The sequence below is a fragment of the Natrix helvetica genome (assembly GCF_964273705.1).
Source record: "Natrix helvetica genome assembly, chromosome: 5".
NCBI lineage: Eukaryota > Metazoa > Chordata > Lepidosauria > Squamata > Natricidae > Natrix > Natrix helvetica.
Window position 1 is genome coordinate 149273031 of NC_138551.1, and position 19466 is coordinate 149292496.

At 46.7% G+C, this 19466-nt stretch overlaps 1 protein-coding gene across 5 annotated transcripts in view; it reads right to left on the minus strand.

The window, feature by feature from the left end:
- The window catches only part of ACAP3 (ArfGAP with coiled-coil, ankyrin repeat and PH domains 3), a 116078-nt gene that overhangs the window by 71819 nt on the left and 24793 nt on the right, over nucleotides 1–19466 (minus strand). For all 5 annotated transcript variants that reach the window (XR_014175530.1, XM_081954925.1, XM_081954926.1 and 2 more), the window contains exon 2: nucleotides 243–300. Coding sequence is in view for 4 of the 5 variants with exons in the window: in XM_081954925.1 (XP_081811051.1) it covers nucleotides 243–300 (58 nt within the window). In the remaining variant the exon portion in view is untranslated. The remainder of the gene's footprint in view (nucleotides 1–242; nucleotides 301–19466) is intronic.

The window sequence follows — 19466 nt, forward strand, 5'->3', positions numbered from 1 at the left end:
GAACTAAGGAGAAACTTCCCAACAGTGAGAACAATTAACCAGTGGAACAACTTGCCTCCAGAAGTTGTGGGTGCTTCATCACTGGAGGTTTTTAAGAAGAGACTGGGCAGCCACTTTTCCGAAGCGGTCCAGGCTCTCCTGCTTGAGCAGGGGGTTGGACTAGAAGACCTCCAAGGTCCCTTCAAGCTCTAATCAGATTAATTAATCAACCAACTTCTTGAGATGATCTTTCTCCTTCTTACCTTGTCAAGCTTGACTTCTATCTCCACAACGTCTGTTTCTACCTCATCTATGGTCGCCCTGCAAAACAAGAAGAAGGAAAAACGGGGATTAAAATGCCCGCTTGCCATCCCAGACAGAAGCATCGATTAACTAAGCCAGGAGAAAGTGTCACTGCAAAAGACAGCAGAGAGACAAGATGGGAAACATTCTTTGGCCTGAAAGTCTGCGTTATAGTCCTGTTCGGAAAAAGCGCTGGAACCCTACCGTTAAATGAGCAACTTCATCTCGTTGCTTTTATCCGTTCAACTCCTGAACTATTTCTCCATCAATCTGGGGGCTTGTTTTGTAAGCTAGGCCCACGGGGGGAGGTTTTAGAGGTCATCTAGAGGTCCTCAAATGCAGAAAGCCGGGTGCCAACACCAGTCTCTGCCCATCAGTCCTCTGACCTCAATGCATTTAATAGCAATAGTACTTCAGATTTATATAACGCTTCATAGTGCTTTCCAGCCCTCTCTAAGCGGTTTAAAGAGTCAGCCTCTTGCCCTCAACAATCGGGGTCCTCATTTTACCCACCTAGGGAAGACGGAAGGCTAAGTTAACCTTGAGCCAATCGGTCAGGGTCGAACTCCTGGCAGTGGGCAGTTAGCCTGCAATACTGTATTCTAACCACTAGAAAGGAAGGAGCAGGGGAGGGAAGGAAGGAAGGGGAGGGAGGGAGAGAAGGAAGGAAGGAAAATAGCAATAGTATTTAAGATTTATACACTGCTTCATAGTGCTTTTATAGCCCTCTCTAAGCAGTTTACAGAGTCAGCCTATTGCCCCCCAACAATCTGGGTCCTCATTTTACCCAAATTGGATGGATGGAAGGCTGAGTCAATTAGGAGGAAAAAGGGAGAATGGGAAAAGGGGAGATGAAAGGGAAAGGAGAGGAGGGGGAAGGAGGAAGGAAGGAAAAAAGGAAGGAAGGAAGGAAGGAAGAAGAGAGGGGGGGAAGGAGGAAGGGAGGGGGACAGAAGGAAGGACAGAAGGAAGGAAGGAATGAAAAAGGGAGGGAAGGAAGGGGAGGGAGGGAAGGGAGGAAGGAAAGAAGATAGCAATAGTATTTAAGATTTATATACCGCTTCACAGTGCTTTTACAGCCCTCTCTAAGCGGTTTACAGAGTCAGCCTATTGCCCCCCAACAATCTGGGTCCTCATTTTACCCACCTTGGATGGATGGAAGGCTAAGTCAACTAGGAGGAAAAAGGGAGAATGGGAAAAGGGGAGATGAAAGGGAAGGGAGAGGAGGGGGAGGAAGGAAGGAAGGAAAAAAGGAAGGAAGGAAGAAGAGAGGGAGGGAAGGAGGAAGGGAGGGGGACAGAAGGAAGGAAGGAATGAAAAGGGAGGGAGGGAAGGGGAGGGAGGGAAGGAAGGGGAGGGAGGGAGGGAAGGGAGGAAGGAAGGAAGATAGCAATAGTATTTAAGATTTATATACCGCTTTACAGCCCTCTCTAAGCGGTTTACAGAGTCAGCCTATTGCCCCCCAACAATCTGGGTCCTCATTTTACCCAACTTGGATGGATGGAAGGCTGAGTCAACTAGGAGGAAAAAGGGAATGGGAGATGGAAGGGAGGGGAGGGGAGGGGAAGGAAGAAGAGAGGGAGGGAGGGAGGGGGACAGAAGGAAGGAAGAAAGGTCCTTTTCCATGGTCCCTCCCACTTTGTATCTGAAGGTCATTTCATTGTACAAATTTCACACTGTCTAACAGCAGAGTGTTAACCGTGGCTCTGGAAGAAGCATCCCAGGTTGTTTCCCCTCTGCTTGAAAGGCCTCGCTTCAAAAGAAATACAGTCCAGAATAAATCTCCAGCATAAGCTAGCAGGCTAACTTGCCCTCCCCCCAACCCCTAGCCCCATAACTATGCACATCCAGCCAAGCAGTCCAGAGGGAAAAAAATATGTTAATAAGCCAAGATCCGGGACTTAGAATCTAGTCAATCTGGAAGTACGGGTTAGCCAAAACAAAAAAAAAGAGAGAGAAAATAAATATTTCTTCTGGAGCTCATTCGGTTGGTCGAACTGGACAATGGTTCCTTTAAGCCGTTTCCTGGAAGTGCAACACACCATGATGGGGCCAACTTATCCGTCCACCCACCCACCTACCCGCTTGGCCAAATCCCAGGGGTTTTGCAACTCCTAATTGTGTGGTTTGTGATGCAGAAGAGAAAGGGGAGGGGGGGCGCGAGTGGGTGGGCGGGACAGCCTGTGAAATGTCTTAGCTTGCTCTCTCCCAGAATATAGACTTCACACCCGCCCCTTGTTTCCACCCGGTGATTATTTTCTCAGCAAACTCAAATCTTGCTTCGCCGACCGCGTTATCCCTCTGCTGAAAAGCACGTCACTTCTTCCCTTCTTCAAATTGACCAACCAAGTAAAGAAGAGCCTAGTTTTTTTCTTGATTTACCATATTTTTTGGAGTATAAGACGCACTGGAGTATAAGATGCACCAAGATTTTGAAGAGGCAAATTTTTGAAAAAATTTTTTTGCACTCTGCAGACCTCCCCAGAAAGGCCCATTTTTTGTGAAAACAAGCCCCCCCTTTCCCCCCACAAAGGGGCATATGTAGTCTTTAGAAGGCTTGTAGAGTGCTCCTGGGGGCTGGGGGGGCAAAATTATGCAAAAATTGGCCCGTTTTTCGCTCATTGCTGCCCTCCCTAGCCCCCAGGAGCACTCTGAAAGCCTCCTAAAGGCTATGCACGGCCATTTTGGAGAAGGAGGCAGGGTTTTGGGAGGCAAAAAAATGCGGTATTCTGTGTATAAGACGCACCCCGATTTTCAGCCTCTTTCTTGAGGGGAAAAGGTGTGTCTTATACTCCAAAAAATACGGTATTCACTCCCCCCGTGCGAATAATGTAGGAAACCTCATGTCAGGCTTGTCCCTGCTTGGATCTTCAGGGGAGAAAGACCCTTGACTTCCATTTGCAGTGAAAGGTGTACTTTTACTAAAGCTACCATTTTTTTCGGAGTATAAGACGCACCTTTTTCCAAATGTGGGTGTGTCATATACCGAATGTAGCCCCAGCCATCCCCACTAGAGGTCAAAAACGCAAGGCATGGGGGCAGCGATGGTCCGTGGCAATCCCTGCAGCCCGGGATAGCTGATTGGGGCTATTCCAGCAGTCCCACCCACCTGCCAATCAGCTGTGCTGAATCAGGCTGCAATAAGTGCTGAAGCTGACCTGGCTGGTCAGAGTTTGCAGCAGCAATCACATTCAGAAAGCACAGTGACTGATTCAGCAGGATTTAAAATAATAATAACAATAATAATATACAATACATTACCAAAAGCAGGTTTTCCTATATTTCCTACTGGTTTTTTAGGGGACTTAATTTTATAAGACACTGGGGTTTTAAACTTTGTATATTTTAAATTATTTATTTAGCAATTACAGTTCTGTCTATTTTATCCTCCTCTTATTTATGTATTTATCCATTTAATAATTTTTAATTGTTATTATGTATGATGTTTTTGATATGGACTGTACAACGCCCCGAGTCCCTTTTGGGAGAGGGGGCGGTCTAGAAGTGCTAATTAAATTAAATTAAATTAAATTTTCCAAGGGAGCAGTAAATACAAGCAAAACACAAACAGTTTCACTTTCAGTTCTCAGCTAAGCCAGGCTCCTTCCTGTTGCTCATCTCTTGCTCACACAGCAAATGTCAGAGTCCAAATAGCCCTCATTGGCTGACTTAGTTGCTCTGCCTATCCATTGGCTGACCTTGTTACCACGTGTCAGCTGAATACCATGGATGCTGGTAGGCAGAGGCAGAATTTTGTTTCTTCTTTTTTTCCTCCCCCAAAACTAAGGTGCGTCTTATACTCCGAAGCGTCTTATACTCCGAAAAATACGGTAATTGGTTACAGCATAAGAAAGCCAGATCTGAAGATTCCCACGTAAGCCCAGCTTAAGAAGAGACCGGACAAACCCTTTGTCTGAAATTTGTCTGAGCAGGGAGGGTTGGACTAGAAGACCTTGAAGGTCCCTTCCAACTCTTTTATTCTGTTACTTTCTGTTACCCCAGGAAAGAGTGAAGAGAAATACTATCTGTCAAGTAGATGGGCCATCACCATAGATATGGGTCTCTTTGAGTCTTAGGGTCTCTCAAACAGGGGACACAGGAAGATGCTTTACACACCAAGCCAAATCATGGCAGGACCAGAAGCAAAATGGGTGGAAACTAATCAAGGAGAGAAGCAACTTAGAACGAAGGAGGAATTTCCTGACAGTGAGAACAATTAACCAGTGGAACGAGTTGCCTCCAGAAGTTGTGAATGCCCCAACACTGGATGTTTTTAAGATGTTGGATAACCATTTGTCTGAAGTGGTGTAGGGTCTCCTGCCTGAGCAGGGGGTTGGACTAGATGACCTCCAAGGTCCCTTCCAACTCTGTTATTCTATTTGTTGGACAAGGAGTAAACTAGGATTCGGGGACTGTCTCTCTCCGCTGTTTGATGTTCTCTTCACGCTTGGAAGGTGAAACTGTGTAGGTACCAATATGTTTTCTGAACCATCAGACAGAGGAACATAAGTTATCTCTGGGTTAGGTAGTTTTTCCATAGAACAGGGGTCTCCAACCTTGGCAACTTTAAGACTTTTGGACTTCAACTCCCAGAATTAATCTGAGGAATTCTGGGAGTTGAAGTCCACAGGTCTTAAAGTTGCCAAGGTTGGAGACCCCTGCCACAGAACAAGGTTGGAGACCCCTGCCATAGAACAAGGTTGGAGACCCCTGCCATAGAACAAGGTTGGAGACCCCTGCCATAGAACAAGGTTGGAGACCCCTGCCATAGAACAAGGTTGGAGACCCCTGCCATAGAACAAGGTTGGAGACCCCTGCTATAGAACAAGGTTGGAGACCCCTTCCATAGAACAAGGTTGGAGACCCCTGCCATAGAACAAGGTTGGAGACCCCTGCCATTGAACAAGGTTGGAGACCCCTGCCATAGAACAAGGTTGGAGACCCCTGCCATAGAACAAGGTTGGAGACCCCTGACATAGAACATAGGTGTGGGGTTTCCTGCCTAAGCAGGAGGTTGGACTAGAAGACCTTCAAGGTCCCTTCCAACTCTGTTATTCTGTTAGCATTGTGTGTCTATCTGTTCTATATCTATCATCTCTGTTGGCATTCGCCACCTGAGTTCAGGTTTCAAAGAAGCCAGGTCTCTCTCTCTCTCTCTCTCATATCACACACACACACACACACACACACACACACACACAGACACAGAAAGACTCCTCAAAAACACCTCCTCCCCATCATCACCCCCTCCCCCCCAATTCATTCTACCTCGTGCAGGAGAGCGCTTTCCCCATCTGATTCAGCTGCTAAGTCCTTCCCCGCTTTTTGGATCCTGTTTTGTTATCCAAGTGAGCACCTCAAAGATCTGCCCGGCTTCCCACCATCGGGAGGGGGGGGGCGAAATGGGCAGAAGCAAGATAGCAAGAACCTGGCCTCCTCTAGGAGAAGAATCAAGTTCTGCTTCTGGTACGCGGCAACTGTACAATCCACAAACATGACAGCGGCCCAAGGGGCGAGGAGAACTCCGTCTGGAAGCTCTCGTGAAGGTGAGTCAGGGAGCGTAATCACGATCGCGGCATCCGCGGGAAGATACGAGGCACGTGGGCGTGTGTGGCCTCTTTCCCCAACCCGCACAAGCTTTGGCATGCTGGAAAGATGTCTTTTTGTAAGGTTGGCCGAGGCTTCCAAGTAGGATTAAGCCAAGTAGAACAGCAGACTGGAACATCAGAGACGATGAGCCAGTGCCCGAAGGAAGACGTTTTGAAGAAACCAGGTGCCAACATGGCCTGACCATAGGAAAATGAAAGGTTCCTTTACATATTGCGCTAGTTGTTCCTGACTCTAGGGGGGGCGGTGCTCATCTCCGTTTTAAAGCCGAAGAGCCAGCGCTGTCTGAAGATGTCTCCGTGGTCACAACTCCCGAAGGCGCATCAAATGCCGTCACCTTCCCACCCAAGGTGGTCCCTATTTTTCTACTCGCATTTTTTGCATGCTTTGAAACTGCTAGGTTGGCAGAAGCTGGGACAAGTCACGGGAGCTCACTCCGTTACGCGGCGCTAGGGATTCCAACCGCTGAACTGCTGACCTTTTGGATCGACAAGCTCAGCGCCTTAGCCGCTGAGCCACCCCGTTCCTTTTGGCCTGACCATATTATCGGTCAACAAAGCAGCACATGAAATGAACCTTCCGGAATCCTGGAATTGGGACCATCCCTTACTGTGGAGAGAAACTGCTCGCTTTAGCAGATCCAGATGTAGCCACTAAGATCAAAACAAGCCACGCCACCTGGAAATTGACAGCTTGAGGAAGCTCCTGAATACTTTTGCAGCTCATCTTCTCGGCCACTGAACCTCCACAAACCAAAAGTCAGAAATTCTCTGAATTCTCCGGTAAGGCTTTCTGGTCGCTTCCCAAGAGATCTACCAATGCAACTGGGTACCAATTTAACAGGGGTGAAATCTACTTACCTTCGCTACCGGTTTGCAAATGTGAGCGCGCAGGCACCACCTCCGCGCATGCCCAGGTCCTTCCACGCATGCGCAGAGTGTCAAAAACAGACACTCTGTGATGACCTCCGAGTGGGTGGGCAGAGGCTGTTACCGAGTGCGCCTGCTTTCTAGCTAATCTAAATTGCGTGTCACAGCTGATCGTCAGAAATACCAGTTCACCCGAACCGGTAGCATTTTTTTACTATTGGTTTGGGTGAACCGGTCTGAATTGGTAGCTTTTTTTACTACCGGTTCAGGCAAACCAGTCCAAACCAGTAGCATATTTTACTACCAGTTCAGGTGAACCAGTCCAAACCGGTAGCGTTTTTTACTACAGTTCAGATGAACCAGTCCAAACCAGTAGCATTTTTTAACAACCAGTTCAGGTGAACCAGTCCAAACCGGTAGCTTTTTTTACTACCAATTTGGGTGAACCGGTCTGAATTAGTAGCTTTTTTTACTACCGGTTCAGGCGAACCAGTCCAAACCAGTAGCATTTTTTTACTACCAGTTCAGGCGAACCAGTCCAAACCGGTAGCTTTTTTTACTACCAATTCGGGTGAACCAGTCCAAACCAGTAGCATTTTTTAACAACCAGTTCAGGTGAACCAGTCCAAACCAGTAGCATTTTTTTACTACCAGTTCAGGCGAACCAGTCCAAACCGGTAGCATTTTTTTACTACCAGTTCAGGCGAACCAGTCCGAACCGGTAGCTTTTTTTACTATCAGTTCAGGTGAACCGGTCCAAACCGGTAGCATTTTTTACTATCAGTTCAGGCGAACCGGTCCGATCCAGTTGCTTTTTTTTTACTACCGCTTCAGGCAAAACGGTTCGAACCGGTAGCATTTCATGCCTGCAATTTAGACTTCTGAAGGCTGGGTCTTCAAACTCAGTAGGCCCAGATTGGCTCCCGGAGACCTAGTAGGCAGCCAGTTGGAGTTCTTTTTCAAACCCAGTTCGATTTTGGCATCCTGCTGCACTTTCGGGCGGGATGCCTGCGATTGCTACTACGTCAGACATTCTGTCTCTCCCTGGCGGGCGGCATAAGCCGTCACTGCTTGATTTCTGCGGCCCAGTTGGCAGCAGCCCCCGGAGTCACAACAGGGTGTCAAGCATTCCCCTCTGAGAGAGGGGGGAGGGGGAGAGAAGAGAGCCTCACACCCAGACAACTTGGCGTCCAGACCCATAAGCCCAACATCGAGAGGGAGAAAAATAAAGCATCACAAAAACGATTTAAAAAAACAAAACAAAACCCAGAGGAAACGCTTCAAGCCATTAATCACCATTCTGGATTACATAAGACAGGCAAGATCTGGTTTCGTTCAACGCGAGAAAGAACTGGAAGAAGCAACAGAGAAGAAGGGTCTGTGAGGACAGCTGGGCCTTGAGCTCCCTTTCCCACAAGACCGGACAGAAATACCTGCTCACTTACAAGGGGGACAAAGTAAAGGTTCCCCTCGGACATATGTGCTAGTCCTTCCCGACTCTAGGGGGCAGTGCTCATCTCCGTTTCAAAGCCAAAGAGCCAGCGCTGTCCGAAGACGTCTCCGTGGTCATGTGGCCGGCATGACTCAACTCCCGAAGGCGCACAGAACGCTGTTCCCTTCCCACCAAAGGTGGTCCCTATTTTTCTACTTGCATTTTTTACCTGCTTTCGAACTGCTAGGTTGGCAGAAGCTGGGACAAGTCACGGGAGCTCACTCCGTTATGCAGCGCTAGGGATTCCAACCGCAGAACTGCTAACCTTTCTGATCGACAAGTTCAGCGTCTTAGCCACAGAGCCACCGCGCCCCTCGCAAGTGGGATAAATGAAGATTTTTCTATCGGCCGGACATTTTTGCTCTTGGAATGTCACAGTACATGTCGTCCTTTGCTTGCAGCAGTTCATTTAGTGACTACTTGAAGTTAGAACAGCACTGAAAACAGGGATTTACAACCATTTTTCACACTTATGATCATCATAGCATTCCCCATGGTCCTTCCTTCCTTCTTCTCTCTGTCTCTGTCTCTCTCCCTGTCTCTCCCTGTCTCCCTCTCTGTCTCTCTCTCTCTCTTTTCTCTCTCTCTCTGTGACTGTCTCTCTCTTTCTTTCTTTCTGTTTCTCTGTCTGTCTCTCTCTGTGACTTTCTCTCTCTTTCTTTCTGTCTGTCTGTCTGTCTGTCTCTCTCTCTCTGTCTCTCTCTTTCTCTCTGTCTCTCTCTGTCTCTGTCTGCTCTCTCTGTCTCTCTATCTCTATCTCTCTATCTGTCTCTTTGTCTCTCTCTCTCTGTCTCTCTCTTGCTCTCTGTCTGTCTCTGTCTGTCTCTCTCTGTCTGTCTCTGTCTCTGTCTCTGTCTCTCTCTCTCTCTCTCTCTCTCTCTCTCTCTGTCTCTTTGTCTGTCTCTTTGTCTCTCTCTCTCTCTGTGTCTCTCTCTCTCACTCTCTGTCTCTGTCTCTCTCTCTGTGTCTCTGTCTCTCTATCTCTCTGTCTCTCTATCTCTCTGTCTGTCTCTTTGTCTCTGTCTCTCTCTCTCTCTGTCTCTGTCTCTCTCTCTCTCTCTTTCTTATAAAAGGGAGGGCCATCTGAGGAGTTCTCCCCTGTCCACTGGCAGTGAAGAGCCATTAACTGGACCACTTTTGATCCATCCTTCTTGAAGCTGGCTCCAAAGAGATATATTCTGCATCCGCCTGCTCCTTTTTTTAGCCTCCCCCTCTCCCCTCCCCTCCTGTTGGCAAGGCCTGGCTTTTTCTGAAATACAATAATGAACGTCTTTCTCCTGGGCTGATTCCTTCTCGCTATTTTTATTCTCCTGGCCTGGAAGTCACGTGGGCTCTGCATGGAAATCTTTTCCCTGTCTGCTTTGGCTGGGATGCTTCCGCAAAGGTTTTATCTCAGCTGCACGGCTGAAGAGAGAGGCACGGATGCAGGGAGGGGGGAGGAAGGAAGGAAGGAAGGAAGGAAGGAAGGAAGGAAGGAAGGAAGGAAGGAAGGAAGGAAGGAAGGGATGGGTGGCAAGAAATGAAGGCAAGACATGATGGATGAGAAGGAAATAAGGGAAGGAAGGAGGGTGAAGGATAGAAATGAAGGAAGGAAAGATGTGATGGAAGGAAGGAAGGAAAGAGAGGGAAGGAGGGAGAGGGAAGGGAAGGAAAGAAGGATAGGAAGGGAAAGATATGATGGCTAGGAAGGAAGGAAAGATGTGATGGATGGGAAGGAAGGAAGGGAAAGATGTGATGGATGGATGGAAGGAAGGAAGGAAGGAAAGAGAGGGAAGGAAGGGAGGAAGGGAGGAAGGAAAGAAGAAGGGAGGAAGGAAAGATGGAAAGAAAGGAAGGAATGGAAAGATGTAATGGATGGAAGGAAGGAAGGAAAGAGAAGGAAGGAGGGAGAGGGAAGGAAGGAAGGAAAGAAGAAGGAGGGAAGGAAAGATGGATGGAAGGAAGGAAGGAAGGGAAAGATGTGATGGATGGATGGAAGGAAGGAAGGAAGGAAAGAGAGGGAAGGAAGGGAGGAAGGGAGGAAGGAAAGAAGAAGGGAGGAAGGAAAGATGGAAAGGAAGGAAGGAATGGAAAGATGTAATGGATGGAAGGAAGGAAGGAAAGAGAGGGAAGGAGGGAGAGGGAAGGAAGGAAGGAAAGAAGAAGGAAGGAAGGAAAGATGGATAGGAAGGAAGGAAAGGAAAATAATGGATGGAAGGAAGGAAGGAAGGAAAGAGAGGGAAGGAGGGAGAGGGAAGGAAGGGAGGGAAAGAAAGAAGAAGGAAGGAAGGATGGATAGGAAGGAAGGAATAGAAAGATGTAATGGATGGAAGGAAGGAAGGAAAGAGAGGGAAGGAGGGGGAGGGAAGGAGGGAAAGATGTAATGGATGGAAGGAAGGAAGGAAAGAGAGGGAAGGAGGGAGAGGGAAGGAAGGAGGGAGGGAAGGAAGGAAGGTGAGAAAGATGTGATGGATAGGAAGGAAGAAAAGAGGTGATGGATAGGAAGGAAGGAAAGACTTTTCAGAGGAGGAGGAGGGAGGAAAAGAAGACAACAAGATGGACAATGCTGAAATTCAAATAAGGGCATCGCCTGAGCCAAGGTTAACCTATTTCAAGTCACTCAAGAGGAATCTCTTGCTTTGAAACCTTTCAACTGGGCATTTGGAAGGACTGCTTTGCCCCTTCCCGCTTGGGCTTCACCTCAACCCACTGGATCCCCCTTCCAAAGTTCTGCCCCTCCAAGGTTTCAGTGATGGGGGGGGGGAGCACAACAACCACAACAACCCCACACCACAGCCAGGTGCAAAACCCAACAAAAGATCAATCCCACCCATTCCAAGACCCAATCAGTTGTGTGTGTGGGGGGGGGGGGGGGCTGTAAAAAAGCCGGAAAGGCGAGGCTGTGAATTTCCTCTGAGCCTGCCAAGGGGTTGCCTTCTTCCCTACCCACCCCACCCGCGGGATGGCACGCGCCAAAAGCCCAGTGGCTAAATCGCTTTTGTGAACTCTGCCATGGTGGCATTTTGCCAACAGACCAGCAATGAGCTGTAACCACGTCTAACACAGTTGTTCTGGACAGAGAGTTTGATCAGATCACTGGTGTGTGTGTGTGTGTGTTTGTGTATTTCTGTGGTTTTCTCTCCTCGTCCACCCCACCCCCCTCTACACACACACACACACACACACACACACACACACACACACACACACCTGGCCAGCAAGGAAGAATCCCCAGGCACCCAAGGGGCAGGGGTAGGGGCCCTGCAGCAAAGTTACACCTCCGCCTGTAAAATAATCAGGAGTGGATTGCAAATACACCGAGCCTCAGCACAAACCCCAAATCCGACCTAGTCATCGCCACACTGGTCTTAACCGCACGTCTCGCAACTTTCTTTGGGCATAATTCATTCTGCAAGCGTGGCAGAATTTTATCACAGCCCCTTTGTGCCGAAGGATGAAAGCGCAGAGCTTTGTGACTTCAAATGCACGCACTCAGAAACAGACACATACACACACACACACAAAAACACCAGCTCACAAAGGACCGGAGCAAAATATCATCTCTGCCTTCGTTAGAGGGGCACAATGTTTTTTAAGCCTTGGCCTGAAATTCATAAGCGACAGGGTGTGCTCTTCAAAAGCTGGACTAGAAGACCTCCAAGGTCCCTTTCAACTCTGTTATTCTATTCCTGTTCCCATCCTATCCTATTCTACATTCTATTCTATTCCTATTCTATTCTATTTTCAAACACACTTGGCTAGTAAAGAATTCTATTCTGTCCTGTCCTATCCTACTTTCTATCCTATCCTATCCTATCCTATCCTATCCTATCCTATCCTATCCTATCCTATCCTATCCTATCCTATTCTATTCTCTCCTATCCTATCCTATCCTATCCTATCCTATTCTACTTTCAATCACACTTGGCCAATAAAGAATTCTATCCTATCCTATCCTATCCTATCCTATCCTACTTTCTATCCTATCCTACCCTATTCTATCCTATCCTATCCTATTCTACTTTCAATCACACTTGGCCAATAAAGAATTCTATCCTATCCTATCATTCTTCCTATCCTATTCTATCCTATTCCATTCTATCCTCTCCTTTCCTCTCCTATTCTACTCTCTTCTTACTTTCAATCACACTTGGCCAGTAAATAATTTTATCCTATCCTATCCTATCCTACTTTCTATCCTATCCTATCCTATTCTCTCCTATCCTATCCTATTCTACTTTCAATCACACTTGGCCAGTAAAGAATTCTATCCTATCCTATCCTATCCTATCCTATCCTATCCTATCCTATCCTATTCCATTCTATTCTCTCCTCTCCTATTCTACTCTACTCTACTTTCAATCACACTTGGCCAGTAAAGAATTCTATCCTATCCTATCCTATCCTACTTTCTATCCTATCCTATCCTATCCTATCCTATTCTCTCCTATCCTATCCTATTCTACTTTCAATCACACTTGGCCAGTAAAGAATTCTATCCTATCCTATCCTATCCTATCCTATCCTATCCTATCCTATCCTATCCTATTCCATTCTATTCTCTCCTCTCCTATTCTACTCTACTCTACTTTCAATCACACTTGGCCAATAAAGAATTCTATCCTATCCTACTTCTTATCCTACTTCCTATCCTATCCTATCCTATCCTATCCTATCCTATCCTATCCTATCCTATCCTATCCTATCCTATCCTATCCTATCCTACTTTCAATCACACTTGGCCAATAAAGAATTCTATTCTATTCTATTCTATTCTATCCCATCCTTATATTATTCTATTCGATTCCATTCCATTCCATTCTATTCTAAAGTGGTCCAAGTCCCAGCAATGAAGGCAGTGGGCACAAGACACAAAACTAAACTTAACCAGTGTGTACATCTCATAAACGTTAAATCAAGCAAGAACTACACATAGGATACCTTCCCATTTAAGGAGGCTTGAAAGCCTCCCTTACAGCAAAATCAGGCATGTAAGCGAATTCAGACACACGAAAGGAACACCCTTTGCAAGCAACCAGCTATTATCAAGCTTCACGGTTAGAAATGTCGATTTTTTTCTGCTTCTCGGGGCCAAAAAGTGAACAGAAATCCCCATTCCCTCCCTTTTTCTACACCTTTCCCCTTTTCTCACCTCCGGTGTTTTAAAACTCAAGTTTCCCTTCAACCAAAAACAAAACAAGTGTGAAAAATGGTCCTAAGTCGCTTTTTCGAGGGCCGTTGTAACTTTGAATGGTCACTAAATGAACGGTTGTAAGTCGAGGACTACAACAGGTACCATCGTCGCATTTGTCTTCTGAATCATTTACACGTTGCTTCCTTAGTCAAACTGAGCCACCGAACCAGTGGTGGGTTATGGCTCCCGTCGTAACCAGTACACTGCGCACAGGGCCGGGCATCCTAATCGAACACTCGCGCTGCACACGCCATCGCCCCGCGACACCCAGCTGATCGGCGGAAGTCGCGCAGGCATCACATGCTGTGCACACATGCGCAATTGCCCCGCTTCCTTCAAAAACAGGTAAGGAACGCGGGCGGGCGCTGCTGCTCCCGGCTAATGCCTATACGGTCGTACCAGGCCGTACCTCCAGGAACCCACCACTGTACCGAACGCAACAGATTCTGCTTGGGTTCAAAGCAAACTCCTCGTCTTCCCAGGATTTCTTCCGCTTTGATCTTCGGCTAATTCTAGCGCCGCATCGCTTGCGCAGCCCACCACTGGCGAGAAAGGTTAAACTAGAAGTACTTCTGACAAAAACTGAGCACAAGGAACGTGGATCGACCTCTCCTGTTAGCATATCTGTGCTTTTCAAGCACGAAGCTGGACGTTTTTGGATTCCCCTCCCAAGGGAATTCTCGCAGTCCCTACGAATCCAACACGAATCCAACACAACGCAAAGCCAACCCAAGGCCAACCCAAATTCAAGGACACACACCGCCTCCAACCACGCTCCTTCCACACGCCTCCCCAATCTTCTCCTTCCCCACCTTTGCAACATCATTTCACATCCCTCGCTCGCTCGCTCGCTCTTTCTCCCCATGTGAGAAAATGACACCATGGCAACCCTTCACCATGGCAACCGTCTCCCGGCTCAGGGGATCCGGGGGCCCGGCCACCACCGCAGCTGGCATCTGCTCCCATCCCTCCGAGAGGCTCGGAAGATTTCGCCTGGCATGTCAAATGTGGCACACGGCTCGTTGCGTTTGGGATTTCGAGGCCGCCAGGAGCAGCCAGGGAGATATATATATATATATATATATATATATATATATATATATATATATATATATATATATATATATAAATAAATAAAAACCTGGGCTGTCAAAATTGCAAATCACCAGGTGTGTGTATGAGAGAGAGGTGGGGGGAGAGAGGGATGAAGAACCTAACCAGTAGATTTCTCCCTGGCGGTTGAAACCGGAATTTTGCATTTTATTAGGCTATCCTGGCTTGGAAATTTAAAAAAAAAAACAACTTTTGAGTGTACAAGGGCAACGTGCAAAAGGCAATGCAATCGTAAGCATTTATTGAAAAGCAATTTCATTTAGTGCAATTGGAATATGTTTGACTGTACTATGCAAAAAGATGAGGGCAAGGTTTTAGGTTTTAAAAAGTCACTTCAACCTGTCAAATTCACAATACTTCCTCCCTTGCACCTCGATCCCAGAGGCTCCTTCCTTCCTTCCTCTCTCCCTCCCTCCATTTATCCATCCTTCCTCTCCTTCCTTCTCTCCATTTATCCTTCCTCCCTCCATTTATCCATCCTTCCTTCTCTCCATTTATCCTTCCTTCCTCCCTTTATCCATCCTTCCTTCCTTCTCTCCATTCTTCCTTCTTTCCTCCCTCCATTTATCCATCCTTCCTTCCATCTCTCCTTTTATCCTTCCTTCCTTCTTTCCTTCCTTTCTTCTCTCCATCCTTCCTCCCTCCCTCCCTCTCTCCCTCCATTTATCCATCCTTCCTTCCTTTCCTTCCTTCTCTCCATTCTTCCCTCCTTCCTTCCTCCCTCCATTTATCCTTCCTTCTCTCCATTTATCCATCCTTCCTTCCTTCACTCCATTCTTCCTCCCTCCCTCCCTCCATTTATCCATTCTTCCTTCCTTCTCTCCATTTATCCTTCCTTTCTTCATTCCATTCTTCCTCCCTCCCTCCCTCCATTTATCCATCCTTCCTTCCTTCTCTCCTTTCATCCTTCCTTCCTCCCTCCATTTTTCCTTCCTCCCTCCCTCCATTTTTTCCTTCCTTCCTTCCTTCCTTCCTTCCTTCTTTCCTTCCTTCCTTCCTTCCTTCTTTCCTTGGCACTGAAGTTCGCCCATCTTAAACTTGCCAAAGTTGAGCAAATCCTGCTCAATAGCACCAATAAGATCCATATCTCCAAATAGCTAGTCATTTCCAAGTTACGAGATAATTACGCGTTCCGTGGTTATGATGATCTCGGAATTATTTCCCATCAGCCACCTTTCAGCGGAAGAGAATTACTCCATTTCCTGCAGGCCGGTGGGAACATAAAGCAGGACGAAGCAGACAAAACAAATCAAACCAGAATTAATTGTGGCTCCCTTCCTGCAGCCAAGATACACAAACCCAACACCCTGGCTGCCTCCACGTGTATAAGCCAAACTTCCCCAAGATTAGATCCCGTTTGGCACATGAGAAAGTTAAAATGGGGAACTCAAAACCTCCCAATACCCCCCCCCACCCCATTATTTTTGGCTTAAGAAGAAGAAGAAGGGGGGTGGAAATCCAGGGATTGAAGCATTCCAAGCGAAGACAAATATTTAAACTAGATTCCCAGAGCGTTGCCCTCTTTTTCAGAGAATCTCGATTGTTCTGATTAAAAGAGAGAGAGAGAAAAAAAAACCAGAATAAAGCCTTGCTTGCAATACTATGAAGAAAGGAAGTCCTTGATTTACAATCTTGCTTGCAAAATTTGGACGCTTGGCTGTTCTGACCGAGGCTTCCCAAGAGTATGAAGCAAATTCCTTGTCCCCACAAACAAAACAAAAAAAAACCTTTTATTAATTGACTGTGGATTCTGCTCATTTACCTCCAGCAAAGTTTTTCAAGGGAGGATTTACAGTCACAGACCTCATCTGGCTTGGAGAGCTGCCAGGCCGATCTCTGCAGAACTTGGCAAGGAGCCTCGGAGAGTCACCAACCAATGAAGCGAACTAATGATCTCCTGCAAACTCCACTCCCCTGTCGCTCCTCTTTTCTTTCCTCTGGGAGGGGCCATTCACCGTCCACCTGTTTTTTAGCTCCTCCCTTCGTCTGGCCACTCTGCCCATGCGCACACTGGGAACAGGCTCCAGCTGTTTGTCTGCCCCACTGATGTCTGACTCCGAAGGCAGCTGATAACTGGCATACAGCTCTGGCCCCCTTTCTGACACAGAGCCCTCCTCCGAGCCTTCCCCAGACTCCAGGACTGGCCCATCTTCCTCCCCAACCTCCTCACTGAAAATAAGCCCTCCCCAAAAATATTCTAACCCAGTAGCAGCCATGAGGTGACCACGCTTGCTGCCTCTTGCGCCTCAAAAATAATAAAACCTCCCTGAAAATAAGGCCAAGCGCTTATTTCAGGGGGGGGTGTCAAAAGAAAATAAGACCCTGTCTTATTTTCGGGGAAACACAGTAGAAGAAGGGTATATGTATAGCCCCAGATCTAAAAGTGTCTTTAGAGCATCTCTAACGAACCTAGCAATCAAAAGTAATTGTGATAACTTCAACCTTTGACGACATTCAAATGAACCCGATTACTGAATTAATCTCAATCAATCAAATCAGTAAGAAGCTGGAAGGGACCTTGTAGGTCATCTAGTCCAACCCCCTGCTCAGGCAGGAGACTCTATACAATTTCAGACGAACAGGCTGCTCAATCTCTTCTGAAAAACCTCCAGTGACGAGGCACCCACAATTTCCAGTGGTTAATTATCCTCCCTGTTAGGAAGACTTTCCTTCATTCCAGGTTGCTTCTTTCCTTCATTAGTTTTCATCCATTGTTTCTCATCTTGTCTCTTTCTCTGGGCACTCCGCTGCAAATTTACCAAACCAGCCCGATTTGTACCCTAGCTGAAGACACAAACCAGCAAACCAAGATTACTGTATTTTTCGGAGTATAAGACGCACCAGAGTATAAGACCCACCAAGGTTTTGAAGGGGGAATTTTTTAAAAAAAGTAGTTAGGTAGATAGAGGGATAGAGAGGGAGAGAAAGAGAGAGAAATACAGTAGGTAGGGAGGGAGAGAGGGAGAGAGTAGTTAGGTAGGTAGATATGTAAAGAGAGAGAGAGAGAGAAATACAGTAGGTAGGGTGGGAGAGAGAGAGTAGGTAGGTAGGTAGATATTTCCAGGTGTATTTATCCATGTGCTGGAGAAGGAAATCGCTGACAATCTGCAGCACCTAAGACTTTGTTTCTGCTGGCACAGCACTTGATCAATCTAATTCTCATCAATCAGTTAAAAAGTTTTCCAAAAGGGAAAAAGTTTTTGCACTCTGCAAACCTCCCAAAAATGGGCCCATTTTTTAAAAGGCATGAATAGCCTTGGGGGGGGCTTGCAGAGTGCTTGGGGGGGGGGACAAAAACGAGCAAAAAAACAGCCCGTTTTTCGCAAAAACGGACCCATTTTTTTCACAAAATTGCATGCACAGCCTTATGGAGGCTTATAGAGTGCTGCTGGGGGCCGGGAGGGGGGGGCAAAACATGGCCCATTTTTTGCTCATTTCTGCCCTCCCCAGCCCCCAAGAGCTCTCTGAAAGCCTCCACACGGCCATTTTGGTGAAGGGGCGGAGCTTCGGGTGGCAAAAAAATGCTGTATTCGGTGTATAAGACGCACCCAGATTTTCAGCCTCTTTTTTGAGGAAAAAAGGTGCGTCTTATACTCCGAAAAATAGGGTAATGCTTTGTAGCTTCCTCTCGGCCTTTATGATCTATTAATCCATTCGAAATTCGCAATGGAACACCGTGTGTGTGTGTGTGTGTGTGTGTGTGTTCCAGGCCTGCCTGCCCCTTTTTTCCTTTCCTTTCCGTTTTATTGTGGTTTTTTAAGTTTCTAAAATCTGAGCAAGGAGAGAGTTTGGAACAGAAAGGGCAAAAGGGGAAAAAAATCAACTCTTTTGCGGTATGCCCTTCAAATACCAATGCTTTAAATTCCCATCATAGCCCAGAAAAGGCCGTCACTAAATCACCCTGCGCAGCCACACAACCGAAGCAATTCTTAAAATATTCCCTCTCCCCCCCACCCCGAAAAAAAAAACACCCTCTTTTGAAACAGGGTAGCTGTTTACACAAAGTCAGCTGCGCTCCGGAAATCTCCTTCCCTTTCCAAAATATCCCCCCCCCCCAATTTGGTTAAATTATGCCAAGGCCTATGGAGAGCCGCCAAAAATGTTGGGGGGTGGGAATGTCACACGGTGATGGGGGGGGAGCACTTTTTCCAAGCCAGAGTAGAATAGAGTAGAGTAGAGTAGAGTAGAGTAGAGTAGAGTAGAGTAGAATAGAATAGAATAGAATAGAATGAGGAATAGAGAAGACTAGAGTAGAGTAAAATATAAAATAGACAGAATAGAATAGAACAGAGTGAGGAATAGAATAGAGTAGAGTAGAATAGAATAGGACAGAACAGGGAATAGAATAGAATAGAATAGAAAACAGAGTTGGAAGGGATCTTGGAGGTCTTCTAGTCCAACCCCCTACCTAGGCAGGAAACCTTACACCACTACAGACAAATGTATATCCAATCTCTTCTTAAAAACTTCCAGTCTTGGGGCATTCACAACTTCTGGAGGCAACTTCTGTTCCACTGGTTAATTGTTCTCACTGTCAGGAAATTTCTCCTCAGTTCTAAGTTGCTTCTCTCCTTGATTAGTTTCCACCCATTGCTTCTTGTTCTGCCCTCAGGTGCTTTGGAGAATAGTTCGACTCCCTCTTTTTTGGGGCAACCCCTGAGATATTGGAAGACTGCTATCATGTCACCCTTGGTCCTTCTCTTCATTAAATTAGCCATACCCAGTTCCTGCAACCGTTCTTCATATGTTTTAGTCTCCAGTCCCCTAATCCTCTTTGTTGCTCTTCTCTGCATTTTTTCCTAAAGTCTCCACATCTTTTTACATCTTGGAGACCAAAACTGAATGCCGTATTCCAAGTGTGGCCTTACCAAGGCATTATAAAGTGGCATCAACGCTTCCCGTGATCTTGATTCTCTCCCTTTGTTGATGC